The sequence below is a fragment of the Engystomops pustulosus genome, chromosome 2 (genome assembly GCF_040894005.1).
Source record: "Engystomops pustulosus chromosome 2, aEngPut4.maternal, whole genome shotgun sequence".
Lineage (NCBI taxonomy): Eukaryota > Metazoa > Chordata > Amphibia > Anura > Leptodactylidae > Engystomops > Engystomops pustulosus.
The window spans coordinates 86,782,342-86,809,976 of record NC_092412.1 but is presented as its reverse complement, the minus strand read 5'-3'; the positions used below and the strand labels follow the sequence as shown (position 1 = coordinate 86,809,976).

The following is a 27,635-nucleotide window of genomic DNA, read 5'->3' as shown; positions in this document are numbered from 1 at the left end:
GGCAATACCAGAGGTAACCTATTCTAACTTACATCAATATATAGGTACATGCACCATACACACCTGCTAGGTTTTCAACCTTGTAGATTCCATGCAAATCCTCTAGATGCCGCTATTGTGCAGTGATTAGACATTGTGCAGAAATCAAAGGGCACAATGTGAGAAGCTGGTACATCTATGTTTGAAATCCAGTGCCGCAGATTGCTATGTTATTGATAATGGTTGATGCAAAAGTTAACCATCGCGTTGTTTTCCTGGAAATTATAACATTCTGCTAAATCAACTATGTGACTTTTTGAATAATCCATTAGTTTATATCTAAATCCCATGTACTTGACAAGAAGTAATCAGAATAGCAGCAGCATACAGATTCTGTGGAGGCAGGATCTCTGAGATTGTAGCCTAATCACCCCAAAAGCCATGTACAGTCATGGCCATAAGTTTTGAGAATGATACAAATGTTATATTTTACAAAGTCTACTGCATCAGGTTTTATAATATTAATTTGCATATACTCCAGAATGTTATAAAGAGTGATCAGCTTAACAGTAATTAATTGCAAATTCAATATCATCAAGGAATTCAAGGAGAGAGGTTCCATTGTTGCCAAAAAGGCTCCAGGAAGGACCAGAAAGCACCAGGACCGTCTCTCTTTCAGCTTTGGGATCGGGCTACCAGCATTGCAGAGCTTGCTCAGGAATGGCAGCAGGCAGGTGTGAGTGCATCTGCACGTACTGTGAGGCGGAGACTCTTGGGGCAAAGCCTGGTGTCAAGGAGGGCAGCAAAGAAGTCACTTCTCTCCAGAAAAAACAACAGGGAGAGACTGATATTCTGCAAAAAGTACAGGGAGTGGACTGCTGAGGACTGGGGTAAAGTCATTTTCTCTGATGAATCCCCTTTCCGATTGTTTGGAACATGTGGAAAACAGCTTGTTCGGAGAAGACAACGTGAGCGATACCACCAGTCTTGTCTCATGCCACCTGTAAAGCATCCTGCAACCATTCATGTGTTGGGTTTCTTCTCAGCCAAGGGAATCGGCTCTCACTGTCTTGCCTAAAAACACATCCATGAATAAAGAATGGGACCAGAATGTCCTCCAAGAGTAACTTCTCCCAACCGTCCAAGAGCAGTTTGGTGATCAACAATGCCTTTCCCAGCATGATGGAGCACTTTGCCATAAAGCAAAGGTGATAACTAAATGGCTCAGGGAACAAAACATAGAGATTTTGGGTCCATGGCCTGGAAACTCCCCAGATCTTAATCCCATTGAGAACTTGTGGTCAATCACCAAGAGACGGGTGGACAAACAAAAACCAACAAATTGTGACAAAATGCAAGCATTGATTGTGCAGGAATGGACAGCTATCAGTCAGGATTTGGTCCAGAAGTTGATTGAGAGCTGCCAGGGAGAATTGCAGAAGTCCTGAAGAAGGGTCAACACTGCAAATACTGACTTGCTGCATTAACTCATTCTAACTGTCGATAAAAGCTTTTGTTACTCATAATATGATTGCACTTGTATTTCTGTATGTGATAAAAACATTTGACATCTGACGGGAAGTGTCGTTGGATTATCTGTATTTTGTAAAGTTATAGGAGGTTTTATTTGTTAATTGCCTAACCTAGATGGTAAGTTAATTGAGGTCTGGAGGCCTTTTGTCCAAAAAATAGCACAATACCTGTCTACAAGGTCAGTGTACAGTAAATTTTAACTGAAATACCATATACCACCTGTGGCCACATTTTTTTTTGTAGAAAGAAGCCATATGTTTCCAAGACAATACCTTTAAAGGGGTCGGCCACTTTACCTCATGTTTCTTGTGATATCTGTGTAAATGAGGGAGCAGGATACTATGACAAGGTCCAGGAAGTGACATTGGTCATTGACAGTTAGGACCACTTGAGCCTTTATCTTTGGCCATTTTACGGATAGGAATGACAGGTGATAGGATAATCGAAATTTTGGAACCAGGGTCTTTATTTTACATTTCAGAGCAAAAATTTAATACACATACATTGCTAAAATACATAATATCTTGCCCCCCCCCCACGCATTACAAAAAATGTGGTAAAGTGGTCAACCCCTTTAACTGTCTTTGCTTTTGCAGGTTACTCTAATACTGCTTCTATATGAAAGTAATAGTTGAGCCATTATTGTATATGTTGTTCCTTTATACCTTTTCTAAATCCATATAATGATTTAGAGTTAAAAGCGTTTTCAGTCAGTAGCAAAACAAAAATATTTGGAGTACCAGTGCCAGCTCTTTGGTCACCAAGGCTTTTGATCCTGCTGGAGATGTAGCAATGTCATAACCCCAAAACCCATTAATGTTCATCTTGCAGTGGCTTGGTTTGTATTCTGCCATATGTGCACAAGTCAGCCCTCCCCCCCCAAACATCGGCGTTACTAGAAGCTGATGGGCCCCAGTGCAAACTCTAGCCAGGCCCCCTGATTATAATGTATGGTTTATAGTAATAGTCTTCTCATATGGGAAAGTGACACCATAAGGGCCCCCTAAACCATTTGGGTCCCGGTGTGACCGCAACCTCTGCACCCCCTCAAGTTACACCTCTGCCCCCAAGGTTTTTCCAGGTATGTGTCCCGTGCCCAGGGGAGTGGAGGATGATACTGCAAACATGCTCCTGCAGAGGGATGCCATCTGTGTCTGATGAAAAATTATGAGGCTGATTCATTAAAGGGGAGATATTCTAACTCTTCTATATGAAAGCAGTGGTTGACCCATTATAAAAATGAATCATATCTGCATAAGGTGCTAAGTTTTTATTTGCTGTGATATTGGATCTCTAATGCTTCATTGCTCTGATTATAATTGTAAAATGTTCACTGGTTTGTAGATTGAATTATAATATATTCACTGCGGTACAAGGAAGAGTAATCATATATGATAATTATTTACACATTAGGAACGGTTCACTACCAATGCAAAGCAATGGGTAACATCTATGACTAACCATCCGGAAGGATCAGAAACGCGTCAGATGTGTTTGTGAACTGCTCCTGACTCATGCTGGTTTTATGGCTCTCGCTATTGTCAGTTTTACAGGATGGATGGCAGTGTGGACCATTTTATAGCTTCTTACAACATCTATAAAAGTCAATTTACAGGAGCTCTAAGCAGATATATGTCACTTGGAATTGTACCTATCAATAAACAAGTTTTTTCTTTTAACCAGCTTGGTAAAAAGTCTGTGTTGTTTTTTTACCCTCACCTTAAAAAAACCTACCATTTTATATTTTCTGTTATATCATAAGGACCTGTTTATTGCAGGTTGTGCTGAATATTTAAAGGAAATCTACCATTTGCTATTATGCATTATGAATCTCACATACCTTAAGAATGCTGTAGCTACACTGATGCAGAAACATATCATAATCCATGAAGTAAGTGGTTTTGCTGAAAAAAAAACAAATTATGATAATTATGCTCTCTTGCTCCTTTGGCTAGCTCAACGCTTCTCTTCGCCCTAATTATGCACTGCTTCAGCCTTGTCCTGCCCAGCATAAGCTGAGAATACGTCATTACTGTGTTGTCCCTGACAGACAGAAGTAATAAGTCGCTGTACCATCCCCCAGCTGCTGTGTATGAGTCATCCAGCTCAGGTTGATTAGTCCTGTCTGGATAGTTCAGGCAGCTCTTTTATGTACAGAAACCAGTCTGCACCCATCTTTCCCAAGGTCCTGAATTTTACAATTTTTTTTAAACAAAACCACTCGCTTCACAGTGGGGAGTGGAAAAATGTGCTTCACCCCTTTTTGTACTGCTATTAATTTACTATCTTTACTTTGTAGTGTAAATAATATAACACATATTTTTTTTACTTTTGCATGATAAAACACAGAAAAAAATTCTGTGTTTCCACCATATTACCAAACTAATTATTTTATTTTTTTACATACTTAAATTTTTTTAACACTTTTAAATATTGTACTGTATTTACAGGCCAGGTGGTAACAAATTTGGCAACGTCTAAAATGTATTAAATACTTCAGTTTTTCTTTATTTAAATTTTTTTTGTTTTAATTTATCACCTTGTTACCCCATGTTCATTCAATCTGGTGGGGTCTAGCAGATAAATCATAAGAACAGATCTGGAGGCCTTCATTAGGCCTTCCAACAGTCTTTCTGTACAGATGGCACCCCTCAGTCATACTAAGGCTGCATTCACACTACTGTATGGGGGACGTATGTACGGCCCCAAGCATGGTACATGGGAAAAAGTTAGAACATGTCCTATCTTTCCCCATTTTACGTCCGTACACCAGGCATTGCTATGGAGAGGGGAGGGGTCACTCCCATAGACGTGTGGGCATACGTCAGTGTAAATGCAGCGTAAGATGTGTCAACAGAGGTAGGTAAAAACCTTACCTTTGACATTTATCTCATTCAGATCCTGTGGTAACTTTGGTAATAAAAAAGGCATCTTGTGATATATTTAGTTTTGAACATGTAGTTTTTTATTTCTTGAAAAAATATACAAGATACCAAAAAGTGGTGTCACAAACCCTTAGACAAACAAATTGTGAATGTTCTATATCTTATATTTATCTATATTTGTAATCCTAGGCGTTGAACACAAGAATTTTCCTTGAGTTGTAAGCTATTTCTCACACATTTCTGGATTTGCTGTCATGTGCTTATACAGAGATTAAAATGATCACTTTAATTATTATATTTAAACCCAAATATATTGGTCCCTTCTTAAAAGGGGTCTCTCCACTGTCAGGAACCTGTCCAGCAAATAGCACAACTACAACCAAGCGCAACCAAGTTGTCAGACTTGGTAAGTGGTGGCGAACTAACCATGTGTTGTCCCTGCAGGTTAAGGGCCCTGCCTACAGCAGATAAACCAGACTCACTATCAGAAACATGCTAATGGAGAGACCCTAAAAGATCCTGCAAGAGGGAAACTTACTTTGTCTGGCAGCTCCTGGGTGGTGCAGTGCACACATAATGGGAAGTCAGACAGGCCAGTATTCACACAAAGGAAGACAAGACACTCAGGATCAAACAATAGATAATAGACAGACAAGTAATGTCAGACTGAACCAGGTCAAATCCAAGAAGGCCAAGAGGCAAAGAATCATACAGTGAGAATGGTCAAATAAACGTAGCAGAGGTCAGATAGCAATAGCAATAGCAAATCCAATAGACAAAGAGCAGGACTGCAATAACCAGCAACCTCTGATGGAAGTCACAGCTGCACACAAAAGGAACTCAAACCCAGCTTTTCCAAGAAAAGATCCTGAAAGGGAGCTGTCAAAAGCAGCCCTGGGTATGATTGTATATATCAATGATCCTACTTTTCTCTTTGTATTCATATCAGAGTACTATAAAATCACTAATATTCTGGGAGATGTATAGATTTTAACAGAAAAGACTATACTTTTTTCTTTTGAGGCCAAAAAAATCTATAAACTTGTTGACTCAGTGTAAGAAGACAGTATGGATATGTGAGAAACATAGCCGAGACTTCAGAGACTGAATTTTTAATGGGAAGCAATACAAAGTGAATTTTTTTCTAGTACATAGCTGACTGAACTATTTTGTCCAACTTGTGGAAATTCTCCAAGTAAATTTTTCCTATTGACAATCGGTATCCAAACACTTTGGTAGGTTTACAAAGCTGTTCTCTCCAAAACCAAATAGGGTATAATAAGTACAACATACTGTACCCATCCACTTTTAATCAAAGTTCTCTCGGTTGAAAGAATTTATGCATTGAGGGACACTAGTTACTTCTATAAAAGAGCAAAAAATAGAGGTAAAACTAAGTTCATAGCTAGTAGCATATAGTTCACAGAAAGCTACCTCTGCATTTTCTCTGAAATACTGAGCTTTTTACTCAAGTAGCGTGACATTCAATTGACACCTTTTAAGTTTTTTCTCTAGGCTTGCTATATTGTTATTTTAAGATTTTATGGAAAATAAGACAATAAATGTCCTTTTTAGAAATCTCTTGGTACATTTTGAAATGTGTGAGCTGATCGAGTTTATTCCAATGCAGAAATACAAAGTTCAGAGGCACAGGACACACAATTACTTTCTCAGCATTGCTACAAGTTTTTCTTTCCTATATATCAATAAATATTCAAGATATGACTTAAGTGCACTCATCACATTGTCATGAAAATATATTTTATACCGATCGCTGCTTCCCAGTAGAACTGGACAGGAGGGATATATACTCCAGGTTTATAATTGCTATTCATCCTTCACAGTCTATTGCAGTTTCCCTACAGAATCTGTGTCCTTTTATGTGTGCCCCAACATTTTCCATGTCAAGTTTCAGAGATTGACCTTTACATCTAAACTAATGACTGCTGTCCCTGCTAAATTCTCGTGTAGCCTCCTGTCCTTCACAATCTCGCTACCTATATCATTGCTAGAGCTGAATATACATTGCCAGTTTTAAAGGGCTAACTAGGATGATAGCCATAGAAATGTCAAGGAAACATGATATTTCTACAGTGTTTACTAAGGTCACAGTAAGGTGTAGTAATTAAGCTTTGTTCCTGACACTCAAAATCTATCTCAGATAACGAGGAAGAATTTGTTGGAAAAAATAGCACAGAAAAAAAATAAAGATAAAAGTTATATAGTAAAAATGCTTAAAATTCAATTTATAATTTCAAAAGTCCAGGCATCTCAGCAAATACAGAATTTATCTACTTATATTGGAGTCTGTTTTTGTATAATTGTCCTAGTGGTGTGAAAAATATTAATGTGAACATAGTCTGATGAAGCAAGTTGTTTTCTGCCCAATATAAAAGGGATACCAAGAAAAACTTGATGAATTCAGGAAGATCATGATAGATAAGATGATTTCTTGTCCATCTGGGTTCCCTATATCAAGAGGCCAACAGATATAATACAAATATGTAATTCATTATTATGTTTATCATAGGGAAGAAATCAATCATTGTCAATTTCCATCTAAATGTTAATGCTAAATGAGTCCCAAAATTTCCATTATGCACAATATCAATGCTCATTTATATAACTATGGGAAAAAACCCTAAAAAAGTACAAAAAAACCTACTCATACTATATATATAGACATTATTATGTCCTTAACTTCTGCCCTGATTTTAGATTTAACTTGAATGTATAGCATCATAGATCTTTATCATGATGCCATCTTGGATTATTAGATTAATGATGTAATCCACGCTCTGGGAACAGACAGGTGACACAGACAGTAGGCCTTCCTGCTAAACTTACTTCCCAGCTGTCCCTTCCTATTGCCCGACCCACCGTAGCAGTAAGGGACAACTAGAAGATGTTCCTTATCTGCACTTTATTACAAAAAACTGAGAAGAGAAAACAATACAAACACTGAAGAATAGTCTCAAGGGCTGGGTCCCCACCAAGAATGCAAAATCTGAGTACAAAATCAGAAAGCAGATGGGTAGTCTGAGTACAGGCAGCAAGCGGTGAACAAACTGTAAGCAGATGATTTATGTGAAATTACAGACCTGGCCTCATGAATGATTGGAGCAGAGATCTGTCAGTCAGTCAGCCAGTTAACTGTTGATGAAGCATGGAGCAGCAGAGTGATAGATATTGTGGAATTCAATCAACTCAGCCAGCAATCATAACTACAGTTCACACTAAGAAGGACCAAGTAAAACACAAAGACAAAATCGGTGCATCCTCAGCCGCACCCTATGGACAGTGTGATGCAGGTACAATTGTTACAAATGGTTGACCTGCGATTTGCATTCGTAATAAAATTAAAGAATTAAAGAAATAGGGTCTAATGCGGAAATCTTCTCTGAGAAGACCAACACTTTTTAAAATCATTTTGGGTTTTTAATGCTTGTGGTTGGATTAGACATTTTCTCCCATCTCTTTCATTTAGATGCCGCAACATTAACCCCTGTACTGCGCTGAGTCCTGCGATTAGTGCTCAGCGAAGTACAGCTACTGTGCGGAGACGATGCCGGTTCAGCTCTGCACAGGAGCCGAGCCGACATTGGGGGTCACGGATGTCAGCGGTAGTCTACCACTGACCTCCCCAGGTAACACCCGCAGTGGGCCTTCCGGGGGTATTTCCCCCACGAACGTCCCCTCCCACGCGCCATTTTCGGGGGCACCGATTGAAGTTTTTCAATAAAAAATAAGTTTATAAATCACTAAAAATGCCCATAAGCCCCAAAACATATAAAGAGATATATAATGCTCAAAAAAGTCCAAATCATAACACAAACCCCACATATATAGTATCACCACATCTGTAACAATTCGTAGAATAAAATTCAATTACTATTGAACCCGTATGATGAATGCTGTAATAAAAACGTTAAAAACCCCCAAAAAATTATGATTTTTACCTATTGAATCCCACAAAAAATGCAATAAAAAGTGATCAACAAAACTTATGTACTGTTATGTTATGTACTGCAAAGTACAACATGTCCGCAAAAAACAAGCCATCAACCAGCTCTGTAGCCAAAAAAATAAAAATGTTATGCCACTTGGAAGACGGCGATGCAAAAATGATAGATTTCCCCCATATTAGTGTTTTATTTGGCAAATTTAGTAAAACATAAGAAAAAATATTCATGTCTGGTATCCCCGTAATCGTATTGACCCATAGAATAAAGATAACATGATTATTAGGCTATACAGTAAACACAGAAAAAAAAAGAGTAAAAAATCCAGTACAGAATTGATTCTTTTCTACTCGTGACCATAAAAAAAAAGTTCCTAAATTTTCAACAATAGGGGATATCAACCCCAAAATGGTAAAACTGGAAAAAGCATCTCGTCGCATAACCCCAATAACAAAAAAACGAAAATTTTATAGCCTGCAAAAGGGGCCAATGAGGAAACTAAAATCCTGGCAGCTGCAGGTCCCATCTTCCCTTCCACGCCTCATGCCCATAAAACAACCAACGGCCGCATGTGGGGGGTCTCTGAAATCAAGAGAAATTTCATAACAAATTGTATGGTGGGTTTTCTTTTTTTATCTTTTTGGAAATGTGTAAATTTTAGGGCTAAATGAACGTATAACCGACAAAATTTGACCATTCTAAATTTCACCTTCATTTTGATTCAATTACTATGAAGATCTCAAGGGGTTAACAATCTTCCTAAAAGCTGTTTCTGATAGTTTGAGGGATGCACATTTGCAAATGAGTTGGTTATGTAGGGGGTTTTAATGCTAAATATGTAAAATTTCATTTAAGACAGTATTTATCCCCAAAACAGTAAATTCTGAAAATGCAGAAAACCAATATTTCAAATGTAAAGAAGACATATGGGAAATGTTATTTAGCAAGTTATTTAGTAGTAAATCTATCTGCCTGAAAACGAGATGATTTCGAATTTCGAAAATGGCAAATTTTTCAAAAAATTCATAATTTTTTTTTTGTAAATAAATGCAAAACTTATCAGCCAAAATTTACCACTTAAATGAAGTACAACATGTGGGGAAAAAAACTATCTCAGAATCGTTTAGATAAGTAACAGTGTTCAAAAGTTATAACCATATAAAGAGACGCAAGTCAGAATACAAAAAAATGGGACTGAGCCTTAAGCTACAAAATGGTTGAATTCTTAAGGGGTTAACATTGATAATACCTACGCTACAGCTAAATGGACCTAAACAAGGTAGAGTCTCTATAAATCCTATATATTCCATTACCGGTTTTCCACAGTGTTCTATAATCAGTTGCATATCTTCCAAACGGCATCTAACTTTTATAAATTGGTACATAAGTCTATATTTTGTATATTGAAAAATGTCTAGGTTTGGTAAACTTCTCATTTCCATGTTTGTTTACCAACAAGCTGTAGATATGTAAAAACATTTATTTATTATGGTTCCACTTCAAAAAATATTCCATATTTTTCAGCAGCTTGTTTTGAAAAATGAATTTCAAAGTTCATTGACTTTATTAGTTCTAGCAGTATAGTTGTGTGGAAGCTACATTACATTTTGTAGAAAGGAGATGAAAAAAGGAAGTAACTAATTTCTGGCGAATATTTGCAATGTATCACCCACAAAGGTCTTTTATATGTAGATATTTCAATTTTTTCTTATTCCAGAGAACCCTTGGTATAGAATGGAATTGTGTGAGAATCAAATTCTGAAATTTGTCTTTGTTATCTAATATACATAGAATGCAAAAATACACACTGCAAATGACTGTTTCCCTCTCTGAATGTATGTTCAGATCTCTGACCACTAGTGTATATGCAATATTGGAGGAACTACTGCCGTGGCAGCTGGCCTCTTCGTATACAGATAGAGTTGACTGGAATAATGAAGATGGAAGCCGTAGGCTTTATTTATCATTGCGCCTCAGACACTAATGTGAATGCCAGAGGTCGGCGGGCACAATGTAATGACAATGGGCAGAAAAAAGGAGATTGAAGTTACACTACAGTGAAACGGGGAAATTTGAATATCTGTTTTTTTTCCTAGGCAAATAGGATTTTTTAAAAAATGAATTTAACTGCAAATGTGTGGGAAAGGGGGGACGCATGAGATGGTTGGGGGTGCTATAGAAAAGGAGGGAAAAGGTTGGGCCAGAGACAGAGAGGCAACAGAAAATGGGGTACAATGTGACAGAGCTACAGAACAGAAGGCATACTGTGGGTGGAGGTCAACCCAAGGTGGAAGCACATAAATGGGATAGGTGAAGTGCAACAGAAAGGAAGGAGGCAAGTGGGGGCTACAGAAAGGGAAGTATTAGGAAGGGGAGCTACAAAAAGGTGGCTAAAGAAAGGGAGACAGAAGGTGGGAGCTACAGAAGGGGGCACACTTGTTGTTTAGGTCAAGGGACAACTGTACATCATGGCGGCAAGAATATTTGTATACCAAAATTTAGAGTTTTGGGGCCAAAGGTTTGCTATGAAATCCAATAATTAAGAGTTATTAAAAGGCAAAAAAAATGATAATGAAAATATTAATAATACAGATATGCACTGTCTTGTGTGGTGACTCCATGCAATCACTCATTAACTCTTATGCGCACCACAACCTTATGTAATGTTGTGGTGTGTTAGGGGCACAGTTCACACATGCCTTTATCCGTTACAATTGGAGCTGAAATCTGTAACCTGCAAAGTGCCATGGTTGGACCTAACTGCACCCAATGAGATCATTGGAGGGCACTGATTGGAGCCTCATAAAGACTGCTATCCCTGTAATGAAGCATCTAGAACACTGTTAAAGATCAGCGGCATATACACAATACAATGCAATTCAGTAGTATTGAAGTATATTGTATGAGCGATCATACAAAAACAGGCAAGTTTTTTTTGCACAAAAGATTGAAATTTTATTTACATCCACTAAAATATAACAAAACCTATGTAAATGTTCATGATCTACCAAACCAAAGAATAAAATCGAGGGCTCATTTAAAGGGAACCTGTCACCTCAAGCATTGATACTAAACCGTGCACAATACCTTAAAAAACGACTAATTCCTCTTGCTTTCATGAGTATATGTAGTCAGCTCCATTGAAGCTCCCCCCAACTCCTCTCTGATGTGTGGCTCACTAAAACTGCCACTTCCCGTCCGTCCTACCTGCTACCCCACGTCACTGTTCACAGGTTTGTAATATAAGTGCATACACAGTGCATTGGGCCAGCAGGCTTCCTCCTTCCATGTACTGCACATACATTACATCAGACAGGGTGGAGGGGCAGATTTAGTGAGATACATGGCAGAGAGTAGGCGGGGGGGGGGGCTTGACTGGAGCAGAGAGCTGTCCCGCCTCCTTGACTTCATACAGTCATTAAAGTAAGAGGAATAAGTCATTTTTAGAGAACATCGGAAACGTAAAGAAACCGGTAAAGAAACATTGGAATGCCCCTACACCAATGTTTGAGGAATTGTGTGAGGCTTATTATTGATGTTTGAGGTGACAGGTTCTCTTTAAAACTGTAAAAACAGCCCACAAGAAAGTGCCAACTGAAGATAGACAACATCTGTTTGCTTGTAGGTTGAACCACTTTTTCATTATTTTATAGGGTATATAAATCATCATGTCCCTCATTATCAGCAATTAAGGCGACTCACCTTGCAATGTTTTCCTTAGTAACTCAATTAACTAAGATTTTATCTCTTAAACGTTTTATTTTGTTTTAAAATCTGAACAAAAACTATTCTGGCCTGATCCACCAAATATCATGTTATGGATGTTTTCTGTCCTGGGATCATTGCCGATGGGGAAAATGTCTTCATAATATGACACTATACATTTATAGTTATTGTTTTTCCTTTTGCTATAAGTTTTCTCGGTGGACTGTAAAAATAGAATGAAGTCATCCTGATCTTTTCCCTTGTTTCCATCTGAAACTGCAATGAATACAGGTGAATGAATCACCCCTTTAAAAGCATTCAGCCCTTAAATATGTCTGCCTCTGAAATAAACAATTGACATTTATGTTGTTACTCTCCAAACTCCGAACTGAGTTCCTCCAACTTATTTGCCTGACAAATAAATCATTTTGTGTCCAGAATGCAGAACGACTTTACTGCATGAGGACATTTCTGCGTGTGTCAGTTAGAACTCAGGAAAGAGCATAGCATAATCTCATTTCCCAAAGGTAACAACCTATGAAGTAAGAATTTCTTTATTTTATTTAAGAATGACTCATCTTGTCTGATCTACAAGGTGTTACGGCTTTGTGACATTTCAGATTAGGAGCTAAAAGAGAAATGTCCTAGAGCAACTTTAAATAAACCAAGCGTAATCTTTTGTTGAAATTTTTATTAAAAACTTAAACTTTACGAGTTCAAAATAAGTTTTGTTTCCTAACTTTATTACAAGAAAAATATAACTTACACATGCTGCACTCAAAGTGACTCTAATGTCTAGACATTTGTGAATATATAAAGTATTTGTATTAAAGTGTTTTCCTAATGACTGATTTTCTCTGTTGCAATAAGAAGTTCACACACAGCCTTCAGTTTGTCCTTTTGCCATATGGGTAGCATTTTAAAAATGTTCAAATTTCAGGTTTTAGATTGTCAAACTTTTTGAGTTTTATTCTCTGGCGTACTAAATGTATTTTAATTTTCTGAGCATTTTGTTAGCTTTGTGAGACATTCAGTTAATTGATTTGTAACAATAGTTTCGTTCCATGAATGGCAATATGAATACTTTATGCTGGAAAGTGTTATCTATAACCTATAAATAGGGGCTGAAGAAGCAAATATTTGCCTTACTAAAGGAACAAACCATTCGGAAGAACTCACGGGGGCTTATTTACTAAGGGTTGCGCTGCTCACTTTCGTCGGACTGTTCGCCATTCTCAGGATTTGCGCAGCTTTGATAGGTATTTAACAGGGGTTTGCACTGGGATTGTTTGCCAGCCAATCGTTTTTGGTGCTGCTGCACTGGCTTTCATGAGACAGAAATTGGGGGGCATGTCGGGGGGATCAGTCGGACGATCCAACTGATCCGGACTGAGCGCGGGATTTAAGATTCAAATTGCGTCACAAGAGAATGCACTTACATAAAGGAGGAGGTGAACTCCGACGGACCTGAACGGTGAAGCGACACATGTGGGATATTGGGCGCACGATCTTAGTGAATTGCAGCAGAGTGCATTATCATCGGACAATGCATTTTCGGTGAAGTCCACGAACCGGGTAAGTAAATGTGCCCCACTATATCTAACCCTATTAGACAAAGAATCTACCAGTCAAACCACACTCCCAGACAATGAGCCAATGGGGGTAGACCAGTTGTGACAAACGGCATCAACAATGGAATCAAATAAAGTAGCACAATGCCTTAATAAATTAAAACTTAACTTTTAATAATGTTACCATAAGAAGCACAAATAATCCATGCTAAAATGTGATTAACTCTTGGTGTAGTAAATCCTAGTGGAATGGTTCAGCTCTGGTGGATACAACAGACCTTTTTGTCATACCTTAATGAACAGTAGCTCATATTGCATCCACAACATATAGCAAGACTTGAGGGAAATGTAAATTACAGAGAGCGCATAAGGGCAGAAAGGGAGAGAGGGGTGAATAAGATCTCAAGTTCGGTCTCACCCGTCTTCATCCAAGTCTGTGGTGATGCAGGAGTCCAGATGAGAGTATTGCCTAGTACGCCCTAGTATAACTCATTCCCTAGGGCCCACAAGTTTGCTCCAAGGGCTGGGAGCAAACTTGTGGGGCCTAAGGAATGAGTTATTCTAGGGCATACTAGTAAGTGTAGCAAAATGTGCTATATTGATAGGGATGTTAAAGTCTTCTATGATGATGTAGGGGATGTCAGATGAGAGGAAGGGAAGAGGTCCGGTCAAAAAATGAAAAGAAAAAAAAATGTAAATGTAAAAAAATTTCTAACATCAGGAATCTACCTATGGTAGGTTCCCATTAATATCCTAAACACTAAACTTTCCTTCCCTAACACAAAAACAATTTGTAACCTAATCTACAGTATATCTATCTAATATGCAAGAGAGGCTACTGGGGCGTGGAGTTCTACTCAAGGTGATAGAAGCAAAGGCTACTCCACAAACCAATATCCTCTGCGATCCCTCCCTACCTGTGCGTGGCCCAGTTAATTCTAGAGCGCCACCTGCTGCCAGAGCTCTATGCTTGTGCAGTAGTTTTAGCTCCAGTGCTGGGCAAGAGCCCAGCCTTTCCTAGTTATGTCCCTGACAACATGTTCTGATACTTCATAGAAGTACCATAGCAAAAAACGTCTTTTTGTTTTTTAATTTTAGATTGAAATAGATTAATCTACATTGCGAAATTTGGAGTTTTTATGTTTTACTGTTGTATTTATATAAATGATGACTTACAACTTACACTTTTCATTTGTTACTTTATAACAGTGGGAAAAACAACACTCTTTGCCCTCTAAGTTTTTTGTTTACAGGATATCCTTGACTTCATATAGAGTCAAATCCATCAAAGTGACTGATCCAGGCCTCAAATTGCCCTCAGGTTAATGACTTCTCATTAGAAACTGCTGTTATTGCATATATAAAAGCACACTCATACGATAATGTTTTTAAAAGGGTAGTATACTGTAGCAATAGAGGAACAATTCTGTGACCTTACAAGGGAAGAGATTTTTGCATGAGCTGTTTGTGCTTTGGTCATGTAAAAAGTTATAAAATAAATACTACTCAAAGCATTACCATTTAGTTGCAATATATGATATGACTTTCAAATTACATTTTACTAAACAGTTTACTACTTTCATTACCAAGACTCGTATAACTTACCGTATATACTCGTGTATAAGCCGAGTTTTTCAGCACAAAAAATGTGCTGAAAAATGTCCCCTCGGCTTATACACAAGTCAAGTATACATTAAAAAATATTTAAAAAATAATAAACTTATATACTCACCCTCTGGTGGCCCCGACCTGCAGCGCTGCTCCCCCAATGTCCGCGCGGGTCCTCTTCTGGCTTCCGCGCCCATCTTCTGTCTTCTCTAACTTCTTGCTGGGTGCTGCCATGTTTTTCTCCCAGGCGGCGCCTAGTATGACGTCAGCAGTGGCGCGTCATACTAGGTGCCGGCCGGGAGAGAGCAATGGCGGTGCCCAGCACTATTTTGTGAGGTGTGTAGATTGGATTGGGGGAGTGTTGTTATCTAGGTGGCAATATTCTGTAAGTGACTGTGGTATCTTTTGGGGCACAGTGTATGGCTGCTGGCAGAAAATTATGCATGGTAAAGTCATGGAATTATGGATTAACACTGTAGATATTCGAGATTTGACGAAATAAAAGTCTGAAAGATCACCGCTGTTGGCTGGACCATCAAATTTGTTTTTCTAAAGTCATGGCTGGGAGAAGTTTCCATGCAGTTCTTGAATCAAAGGAGAAGACATGCTACCTGTAAGTACCTGGATGGCGCTATTGCCTTGTGTGTATGACTGTATAAATAAGTTTATCTTGATGGTTATCCCCTTCACAAAGTACAACGTACTGCAGTTTTGGGTTGGGTGAATGGAGAGGGCTCATGGGCAGAGCTCTCCAGACAGGGTGGGTGTTTCCAGCATTTTGCAGCATACGCCCACCACTAACACACCTGGTTTACATGCAAAGCTGCTAACAGCATGCCAACAGGCCTCTTACTCACCAGCCAGGGCCAGTGAGGGGATGCGACAAGAGTGAGAGGCCGCAAGTGGAATCAGGGTTGTCCCAGGGATACTCGCAGTGTACGTGCAGTGTAGAAATCCCCAGAAAGATGATGAAGGGAAGGCCCGTGATGTAAGCAGTATCCATGGATCACACATGGAGACAACGTTATAAACATCAAAGTCTGGTATAGCTCACAGCTGGCAACAGTTTAGGCAGGCTCCGAGTTTTTATAATAATTATATTATGTAATATTATGTTATATAATTTATAACCTCCCACTCTGAGGGGAATTCTATCCTTCCAACCAATCACTGAGCTTGGTGCAGAGAAGGATTAACATTGCATAGCATTTATCATAAATATGTCAAAGCTTAACCCTTTCCTTTAGGCAGGTGGGAAATACATCTTCAATAGCAGAAGTGAGCAGTAGATGACGGCAAATACAAAGTTATAAAATAGCAGTGACCAGAAACTTGTATATAACTCTATGCAGATCTATGGAGGACCTAACTTAGTCCATCTCAGAACATATCCCAAAAATGAAAACTTCAGGCAAGTATAACGAGGAACCTGGTACTGGTTTGCAATCTTTAGTGAGAATTCTTCTAATCAGGGCTATCTTCTTTATTATGTTCTTTTACACTGTACTGGTTTGACTTGTTCAGGGTGCAGGATAAAAATGCTGGTCCTGAGTAGCTGGGACTTTACACATCAGAAAGGGCATATTTGTCCTGTGGATTGTGTGGAAGAGACTGGCTGTAACATCATCTGCCTCCTGCTGCATCAATTCAACGCAGTTCAACCCCTTAACTGTGCTCCGGAAGAAGGTAGGCAGAGGCAAGGCCCCCACAAAAAAAGAATTGCTTCTTTTCAGCAGCAATTCTGCTACAAAAAGTGCCACATGTAAATCCACACATTAGGGGAATACCTAGTGAGTATAGTCTATACTGCTCTATGTAAAACCATATGTGCAGGCTGAAACCACATTTCCAAGTGAGAATTAAATAAAATGAGTTATTTGTTTTAAATCTAACAATCTGGTTTTAATCTTTAGACAGTGAGCATCTCTCTATAACAGATGTGTACTTTGCCCATAAAGATATAGAATGTGCCAAATCGATATGCAAAGTTGATAATGTTGTCTCTTCACTTTATTTACCAGTCAATTTCCAGCAAACATCTGGAAGCACAGTTATCAGATCTTATCATTAGCGAGGAAGTAGCCATGTTTCCAGTAAATAAGACATTTATGATAGGCTGAGCTGAATGTGTCTTGGTAACAGATGTTTCTACGCTCATTAAAATCAGATGATGTTTTCTGCCTTCTCTAATTCTTGGGAGGGTGTCATCAGCTCTAGTACTGCAGAATAAGGCATAGTTACTGGAAACTGCACACACATTAGAAAATACAACGTGCATTGGATAGTTAAAACTCTTACCCCATACTGCATTGTCCTCCATATTGTCCTCTTTAAGAGCGCACAAGGGATAAAAGAGACGAAAATTAGAGGTTAATAATAGCAAAAAACATGCCCATGGAGATAAACGTGCTACATTTCATAGCTGCAGAATTAAAGTCCCAATGTTCTCTTACTCACCGCCATTGCTTATTAGATGTCATTAGTGTGACTATATAGGACAGCTGGACACAGATGTCTATCTGGTTGCTATGCATTACTGGCTTCTGATGGCTTTTCATATGCTGGATTCTGTTTGATAATATCTATAATATTAGCAGCTCCTGATTATAGGTTGTCACATCATTTTGTATCCTAAGCCCAGTACCATACATTATTCACAGATCCGATGGTGAACGAACAGGTTTATGTTTCCGTACTTAAGAGGATTTAACACCTTCACGTGGCAGCGTTTTTGCATTTATTTTTGCTTCCCACATTCAAAAATTAAACTTTTTAATTTTTCCATGTACAGAACTGTGTGTGGGCTTATTTTCTGCGTTACAAATTTTACTTCTCAGTGACGTTATGTATTATACCATGCTGTGTACTGGGAAGCTGGAAAAAAATTCCAAATGTGGTGAAATTGGTGTCACTTTATTGTTGGCTCAGGTTCTATGACTTTTACTGTGCGCTTCAAATGATACATGTACTTTATTCTTTGGTTTGGTACAATCATGGTGATACCAAATTTATATAGGTTTTATTGTGTTTTAATATATTTTCAAAAATTAAAACAATGTGTATGAAAAATAATTTTTTTGTTTCGCCATCTGACACCAATAACTTTTTCATATTTGTATACTTGTATGGAACTGTGTAAAACATTTTGTGACATGAGCTAACATTTTCATTGCTACCATTTTGAGGCCTGTGCAACCTTTTGATTATTCTTTATTACATTTTTTATATGATGCAAAATTTTGTAAAAGTAGCGTTTTGGATATTTGGTTATTATTTTCCGTTATGGGGTAACTGTCGGTAACATTCGTTTTTATATTTTGATATATCTGGCATTTTGGGACGATACATAATGTTTGTGTTTTTTATTGTTTATTTCGTTTTATATTAGTTCTAGTGAAAGGGGGGTGATTTGATTTTTTTTTTTTTGTAGGTATTTTTTTTTAGTTTTGAGAAACTCTAGGGTACCTTAACCCTAGATGGTCTGATCGTTCCTACTATATACTGCAATGCTACTGTATTGCACTATATTGAGATTTTACATAGGATTTATACAATATGCAACTGAAAAATCTAAATTGACGATCTCAATAAAGATGGTGACGCCCACGTGCCGCCGTCTTTTAAATCAAGGAGTGAGCATCGATTACCTTTATTAGCAGTGGGTGTTTGCAGCAATATGCAGCAAATCCTGACTCTGTACTTCATATTAGCAAATCTACGTCATACATGTACGGCGCAGAGCATTAAGAGGTTAAGCACTATCCTTATTTGTTACATATTTTAGATTCAACTTTAATTTGGCTGTAATGTAGACTATATTATAAAAAAAATTATCAATGGAGGGAATATATATATAAAGACAAGCATTTTCATGTTCATCTTGATACCTCCTCACCTCAGCACAGGGTGCACATAAGTTGGAGATCTTGTCATAAAATAGGTGCATGGCCTCACTACAATTGACTCCGGAAGGGGAGAAGAGCAAACAGTATCTGTTGGGGAAAACATCAGATGGGGTGCACAACATATAGTTATACACACTGCTTTATACAAGTAAGGGAACACTAAAATACCACTTCCTAGATCTCAATGAATGAACTCTTAGGCCCCTTCCACACTTGCGTTGCAGATCACGTCAGAGTTTGATCAGGGTGCCATCAGGGTTTGGTCAGTGAAAAACTGACATTTTGCATCAGAGTGCAATCAGTTTTCAGTCAGAGTTTGTTCAGTGTCTCAGTTTTTCATGTGCATTTTCAATGCATTTTCAATGCAACTTCAATGCATTTTTCACGCGCAGGTAACGTGAAAAAGACTCAGGACTGAGCTCTATCATTTCTATGGCAATTGATGCGTGAAAAACGCATTGCACTTGCATGTGTCTCAGAGTGCAATGCGTTTTTGAGGCATCTCCATAGACTCGTAGGGTGCGTTTTTCACGAGCGTGACTTGCAAAAGTAGATTTAAACGTGCGTGTGTGCATGAAAAAAATGCCCATTGAAAAAGCCCATTGATTACAATGGGTCAGAGTGTAATGCAAGTTCTGCGCGTCAAAAGCATGCACAGAACACTCGCGTGAAAAACGCAAGTGTAGAAGGGGCCTTACAGTTGCAATGTGTTCAGATCAATAAAACATAAAAAGTTATTCTACTGATGAGGTGGGGGATATTATGGGATCTCCTTCCAGACCTGGATTAAAGCATTAGTCATCTCCTGAACAGTCTGTGGTGCAATGTGGCATTGGTGGATGGAACTATACATGATGTCCCAGATTATGTTCTTGATTAGAATCAAGTCTGGGGAATAGGAAGGCCAGACCATGGCATTAAGGCCTTCATCATGCAGGAACTGCTGATAGACTGCAGCCACATGAGAATTGTCATGCATCATAAGGAACCCATGATCTCATCCCAGTACCTAATAGCAGTCAGGGTACATGGAGGGCTGTGCAGCCCTTCAAAACAATGCCTCCCATACCATTGCAAACTGGCCATATTGAAGGATGTGGTAGCCAGCAGAACATTCTCTATGGAGTCTCCAGACAATGTCACGGCTGTCACGTGTTCAGTTTGAACCTGCTCTACCAATTGTTGATTCTACCAATCTTGGCATTCTCTGGAAAATTCCAATTTCCTTGCTGTACTGACTTGTGGATGTTGGGCCTCATTCCAGCCTCTTGGAATCTGATTCTGACAGTTTGAGCAGATACATGGATATTAGTGTTTTGCAGGAGGTCATTTTACATGGCTTATTCACTGCAACTCCTGTTCCTTCTTGCACAAAGGAGGAGGTAGCGGTTCTGCTATTGGGTTGTTGCCCTCCTTTGGCCCATTCCATGTCACCTGGAGTATTAACCTTCCTCCTGATATCTGCTCCACGTTTGGACACTCTTCTGACAGACATCTAACCTTTTTGCCACAAATCGCATTGATGTGCCATATTGAGTGAGCTGCAGTAACTGAGCACTTCATTGGGTTGTACAAATGACGTCATACTACCACAAGTGATAAGAGCAATAATAAAATGCTAAAATGACCAAAATAACAGCCAAACCGAGAAATGTAGAGAAGTGTAGTCACCACCTACAGAACCACTCTTTTATAGGGGTTGTTTTGCTATTTGCATATCTTTTCTACCTGTTGTCTGTTCCATTTACACAATAGCAGGAGAAGTGTTGATTCATAACTGGACAGGTTGATTTCATAGAAGTGTGATAGGCTTTGAGGTATTTGCGCTCTTTAAGTGTTCCCTTTATTTTTTTGAGCAGTGTATAATGCATGCCCCCATGACAACAGCGCAGTGCCTAATACATGATTATAGTATTTCAGGGTTTTCTCATGGAGAAGCAAAAACACCGTGCCCCATATAAATCAATGATGGAGTTTGCCCCATGGATGATGGATGGGGCATTTTTTTGTCCATGAAATGTGGCCACCACGTGAACCTCATGTGTGAAGCAAAATATCAAGGATGGTTTTAATCATGATGGCATTGTTATATATTGGGTTATTTCCTAGAATTTTTCACTATGACAGGGGACTTCATGGGAGCCTCACTAAAAGGAATTACAGTATTTTTCGGACTATAAGGCGCACCGGAGTATAAGGCGCACAATCAATAAATTCCTGCTAAAATGTCTAGGTTCCTATATAAGGCGCACTGGACTATAAGGCGCACATGATTATAAAGATGAATGACCAGCAGGTGGCAGACCTGTGCACAGTTCAAGGCAGCTGCTGTCTGTCAGTACGGTTCATATATAAAGCGCACTGGACTATAAGGCGCACCTTTGATTTCTGAGAAAATCAAAGGATTTTTTGTGCACCTTATAGTCCGAAAAATACGGTATGTACAATCCTTTCTGGGGACCTTAGCCACAGACTAAGGGAATCTGAATGTCACACAACTAATAGATGCTAAATTTGGGTTAGGCCATATGTACACAAACTTATCAGAATTTTCTGATTCTATGCCAAGGCCAAAATGTTGCACTTTGTGCGATAACCATTATAATTGTTTGGTGTACAATTTAGTGGATAATGTGAAGTAAACAAGATGGAATATAACTATTTCCCATAATGTTCCTATATATTCTACCACTGACGAAAGTTATGATACATTTTCCTATGCATGAATTTTATTCCTTTATATCTGTTTGCTTTGGGTTTAAATTACCCCATCAGTCAATAATTCCAATACACAGCTTCTCACATTATTAATCAGCAGGTATATGCTTAAGATTTATTGTTCACATTATAGGAACTGTACTTGTTTGCAATGATTTATTTGATGCAAACATCGGTTGATAAATAAACAGCTGCTTTTCTATTGACATAGCTCCATGGTGATAATTAGGGTCTATTACTGCTAATATGCAATATGTATTTACAGAATGTCTATTTAATTTCCTGTGAAAATATTAAACATATATAAGTTAAGAACATTATATGTCACTGTGATCTGTTTTTAGAAATTTTCCCATAAATCCAGATGAACCAGTGACATTTAACTCAATGGGGACCTTATGGCACTAAGCCTAATATGCAAAATGCATTGCTGAAGTTTATTTCCACTCCTGTTTTTGAAAAATAGTTTTCTTTCTTCCACAGTATGTGGATGGGATTTACATAAATGATGCTTATGTAAATCACTGCAGGTTAGCAGACTAAATGTGTTTCTGGCCTATGAGAGATCAAGATCTACTCAACAAAATGGACCACATTTATTAAATGTGACTTTTCACATTCTTCTCAGTGCAAACAGCTTGCACATGCATTTATAAAGGGTCCCCGATACATTTGTGTCACAACTCCACTATACCCGATGCAATACAAAATTCTGCACTGAAAGGGCCGTTCCGGTACACAGTTGGACCGTGCGACACATTTATCATACAGTGTTTGACAGAATTGTGTTGCAAGCTCTATGTTAAACTTTCACCAAAAAAAGTTGGTGAACCCTGTTGAAGCAGTACAGGGGACCTAAGATTCATGAAGAACATGTGCCACAATTCATGAATCTGGTGCCCTCTACACACTGCACAGTCAAACTGCACATAGTACAGTTTGCACTGTTTTTGTTAAATGTGGAACAATGTTCTAGAATGGCTCAAATTGTGTGAACGCAGTGTATTAATACTTGTGTGTTAATCTTTTGTTTGGAATTACCGTGGTTTTATTTTGGTTTGTGCCTGTTGTGCCAGAGTTTGCAAGTGTGCCGGGACCACAATAAGTTTGTTTTCCCAACCTATAAACAATGTTGTTTTTCTGCCTCCTAAGGTAGGCATGGCTCTTGTTTGCCAACAGGTTCACTTTACTAATTTATATCATTGACTTTATATCATTGTTGCTAAATTTGTGCCAAACTTAATATAGACTGTGTGCCACAATGTTGATTTAAGCTTGCCACAAATGACACTTTATAACAGTTTATTGTGAGTTTATACTTTATATTTATACCACAGGATCACTGAAAATAGGGATGTGATAAAATGTAAATTTTATTAGCGTATATTCGATAAGAACAGGGAAAATTTGCCAGTATGTGACCTACAAACTTCAATGTAGCCCCAACATTGGAGTTTTAATACTGATATACAGTATTTTTTGGACTATAAGACGCTTCTTACTATAAGACGCACCCCAGATTTAGGCTTCCAAAAAAAGGAAAAATATATTTTACACCAATTAAAATATCCCTGTTGATCGCACTAAAGCACAGCACAAAACCGACAAACATTTACATACTCATCTCTGCATCATACATCCACATACACACTCAGCTCACCTATACACACTCAGCTCACCTATACACACTCAGCTCACCTATACACACTCAGCTCACCTATACACACACAGCTCAGCTATACACACACAGCTCACCTATATACACACTCAGCTCACCCATACACACTCAGCTCACCTACACACACTCAGCTCACCTATACACATTCAGCTCACCTATACACACACACAGAACCACACACACACACACATACTTCCCCCACTCACCTTCTTCTTACCCTGTCCCAGGGCAGCATGGCAGTATTAGGCCTGTAGTGATGTCAGAAGCATGTGATCAGTCACATGATTATGACATCACCGCAGGTCCTGGACCTGTAGGACATCGGGGAGAGGTGAGAGCAGTACGGAGGCGGTCAGAAGGGTCTGGCAGTGCTGGATCCTCCTAACCTTCAGTCTATAAGACGCAGGCATTTTTAGCAAGATTTTTTCTTGCTAAAAAGTGCGTCTTATAGTCCAGAAAATACGGTATTTCACCTGTTTTTGTTGAATATTTGTTAATAAAAGTTATGTTTTATCACATCCCTATTTTCTGTGATCTAATTTTTCAGGCTGGGATGATTTACCAGATCTTTTCAGTGACCTTTTTTAAATATTGATATCATATTTATCAATAGTCTGTGTCACATTATCCATTTATGTACCATAAAATTATTGTAAAATTCAGTAAATCAAGAGTTTGCAAATGTAAAATACTTTTTACTGTCTTATACATCTTCTCTTAACTTTTTGTATAGTGCACAGTGCCCAGAGTACTGAGCCAAATCAGCTTTTTCAAATCACCTTCAAATCATCAAATTAATGTTGCAGTTAGACATTGAAGTCCATAGCATAGGAAAAACAGCAGGGACTGAGCATGAATCTGTGTTGTTATGTCCTACAGAGTATATGGGAACAATGCTTTCAAAATAGAAACCTATTGATACTAGCAGTGAAACTACTACGCTCACCGGCCACTTTATTAGGTACACCTGTCCAACTGCTCGTTAACACTTAATTTCTAATCAACCAGTCACATGGCGGCAACTCAGTGCATTTAGGCATGTAGACATGGTCAAGAAAATCTCCTGCAGTTCAAACCGAGCATCAGTATGGGGAAGAAAGGTGAATTGAGTGCCTTTGAACGTGGCATGGTTGTTGGTGCCAGAAGGGCTGGTCTGAGTATTTCAGAAACTGCTGATCTACTGGGATTTTCACGCACAACCATCTCTAGGGTTTACAGAGAATGGTCCGAAAAAGAAAAAACATCCAGTGAGCGGCAGTTCTGTGGGCGGAAATGCCTTGTTGATGCCAGAGGTCAGAGGAGAATGGGCAGACTGGTTCGAGCTGATAGAAAGGCAACAGTGACTCAAATCGCCACCCGTTACAACCAAGGTAGGCAGAAGAGCATCTCTGAACGCACAGTACGTCGAACTTTGAGGCAGATGGGCTACAGCAGCAGAAGACCACACCGGGTGCCATTCCTTTCAGCTAAAAACAGGAAACTGAGGCTACAATTTGCACAAGCTCATTGAAATTGGACAGTAGAAGATTGGAGAAACGTTGCCTGGTCTGATGAGTCTTGATTTCTGCTGCGACATTCGGGTGGTAGGGTCAGAATTTGGCGTCACCAACATGAAAGCATGGATCCATCCTGCCTTGTATCAATGGTTCAGGCTGGTGGTGGTGGTGTCATGGTGTGGGGAATATTTTCTTGGCACTCTTTGGGCCCCTCGGTACCAATTGAGCATCGTTGCAACGCCACAGCCTACTTGAGTATTGTTGCTGACCATGTCCATCCCTTTATGACCACAATTTACCCAACATCTGATGGCTACTTTCAGCAGGATAATGCGCCATGTCATAAAGCTGGAATCATCTCAGACTGGTTTCTTGGACACACACAGAACCACACACACACACACATACTTCCCCCACTCACCTTCTTCTTACCCTGTCCCAGGGCAGCATGGCAGTATTAGGCCTGTAGTGATGTCAGAAGCATGTGATCAGTCACATGATTATGACATCACCGCAGGTCCTGGACCTGTAGGACATCGGGGAGAGGTGACAGCAGTACGGAGGCGGTCAGAAGGGTCTGGCAGTGCTGGATCCTCCTAACCTTCAGTCTATAAGACGCAGGCATTTTTAGCAAGATTTTTTCTTGCTAAAAAGTGCGTCTTATAGTCCAGAAAATACGGTATTTCACCTGTTTTTGTTGAATATTTGTTAATAAAAGTTATGTTTTATCACATCCCTATTTTCTGTGATCCAATTTTTCAGGCTGGGATGATTTACCAGATCTTTTCAGTGACCTTTTTTAAATATTGATATCATATTTATCAATAGTCTGTGTCACATTATCCATTTATGTACCATAAAATTATTGTAAAATTCAGTAAATCAAGAGTTTGCAAATGTAAAATACTTTTGTACTGTCTTATACATCTTCTCTTAACTTTTTCTATAGTGCACAGTGCCCAGAGCACTGAGCCAAATCAGCTTTTTCAAATCACCTTCAAATCATCAAATTAATGTTGCAGTTAGACATTGAAGTCCATAGCATAGGAAAAACAGCAGGGACTGAGCATGAATCTGTGTTGTTATGTCCTATAGAGTATATGGGAACAATGCTTTCAAAATAGAAACCTATTGATACTAGCAGTGAAACTACTACACTCACCGGCCACTTTATTAGGTACACCTGTCCAACTGCTCGTTAACACTTAATTTCTAATCAACCAATCACATGGCGGCAACTCAGTGCATTTAGGCATGTAGACATGGTCAAGAAAATCTCCTGCAGTTCAAACCGAGCATCAGTATGGGGAAGAAAGGTGATTTGAGTGCCTTTGAACGTGGCATGGTTGTTGGTGCCAGAAGGGCTGGTCTGAGTATTTCAGAAACTGCTGATCTACTGGGATTTTCACGCACAACCATCTCTAGGGTTTACAGAGAATGGTCCGAAAAAGAAAAAACATCCAGTGAGCGGCAGTTCTGTGGGCGGAAATGCCTTGTTGATGCCAGAGGTCAGAGGAGAATGGGCAGACTGGTTCGAGCTGATAGAAAGGCAACAGTGACTCAAATCGCCACCCGTTACAACCAAGGTAGGCAGAAGAGCATCTCTGAATGCACAGTACGTCGAACTTTGAGGCAGATGGGCTACAGCAGCAGAAGACCACACCGGGTGCCATTCCTTTCAGCTAAAAACAGGAAACTGAGGCTACAATTTGCACAAGCTCATCGAAATTGGACAGTAGAAGATTGGAGAAACGTTGCCTGGTCTGATGAGTCTTGATTTCTGCTGCGACATTCGGGTGGTAGGGTCAGAATTTGGCGTCACCAACATGAAAGCATGGATCCATCCTGCCTTGTATCAATGGTTCAGGCTGGTGGTGGTGGTGTCATGGTGTGGGGAATATTTTCTTGGCACTCTTTGGGCCCCTCGGTACCAATTGAGCATCGTTGCAACGCCACAGCCTACCTGAGTATTGTTGCTGACCATGTCCATCCCTTTATGACCACAATTTACCCAACATCTGATGGCTACTTTCAGCAGGATAATGTGCCATGTCATAAAGCTGGAATCATCTCAGACTGGTTTCTTGGACATGACAATGAGGTCACTGTACTCAAATGGCCTCCACAGTCACCAGATCTCAATCCAATAGAGCATCTTTGGGATGTGTTGGAATGGGAGATTCGCATCATGGATGTGCAGCCGACAAATCTGCCGCAACTGTGTGATGCCATCATGTCAATATGGACCAAAATCTCTGAGGAATGCTTCCAGCACCTTGTTGAAACTATGCCACGAAGAATTGAGGCAGTTCTGAAGGCAAAAGGGGGTCCAGCCCATTACTAGCATGGTGTACCTAATAAAGTGGCCAGTGACTGTATATGGACAATGACAGAAATATTTATTTGTACTGTATCTAAAAATTTTGCATAAGATAATACAATAACCTTTGGACAAGAGCAAACACATTTCTTTTGTCATCTCATACTTTTTGTGAGAGGACCCGATTCAAAATCAGTAACAATCCCACTAATTTTTTACCACATTACCATACTCATGCCATATTATGTGGCAGGGTGGACTTACAGCATTTTCCC

The 27,635-nt window shown here is 39.1% G+C and overlaps 1 protein-coding gene across 2 annotated transcripts in view; it reads right to left on the bottom strand.

Annotated features, from left to right (window-relative positions):
* Positions 1 to 27,635, bottom strand: part of GPC6 (glypican 6) — a 458,424-nt gene that overhangs the window by 9,299 nt on the left and 421,490 nt on the right. The window contains exon 7 of one of the 2 annotated variants that reach the window (XM_072135424.1): positions 17,542 to 17,571. The exons of the other annotated variant lie outside the window; for it this stretch is intronic. Coding sequence (XP_071991525.1) covers positions 17,542 to 17,571 — 30 coding nt within the window. The remainder of the gene's footprint in view (positions 1 to 17,541; positions 17,572 to 27,635) is intronic. 2 annotated transcript variants of the gene reach the window in all.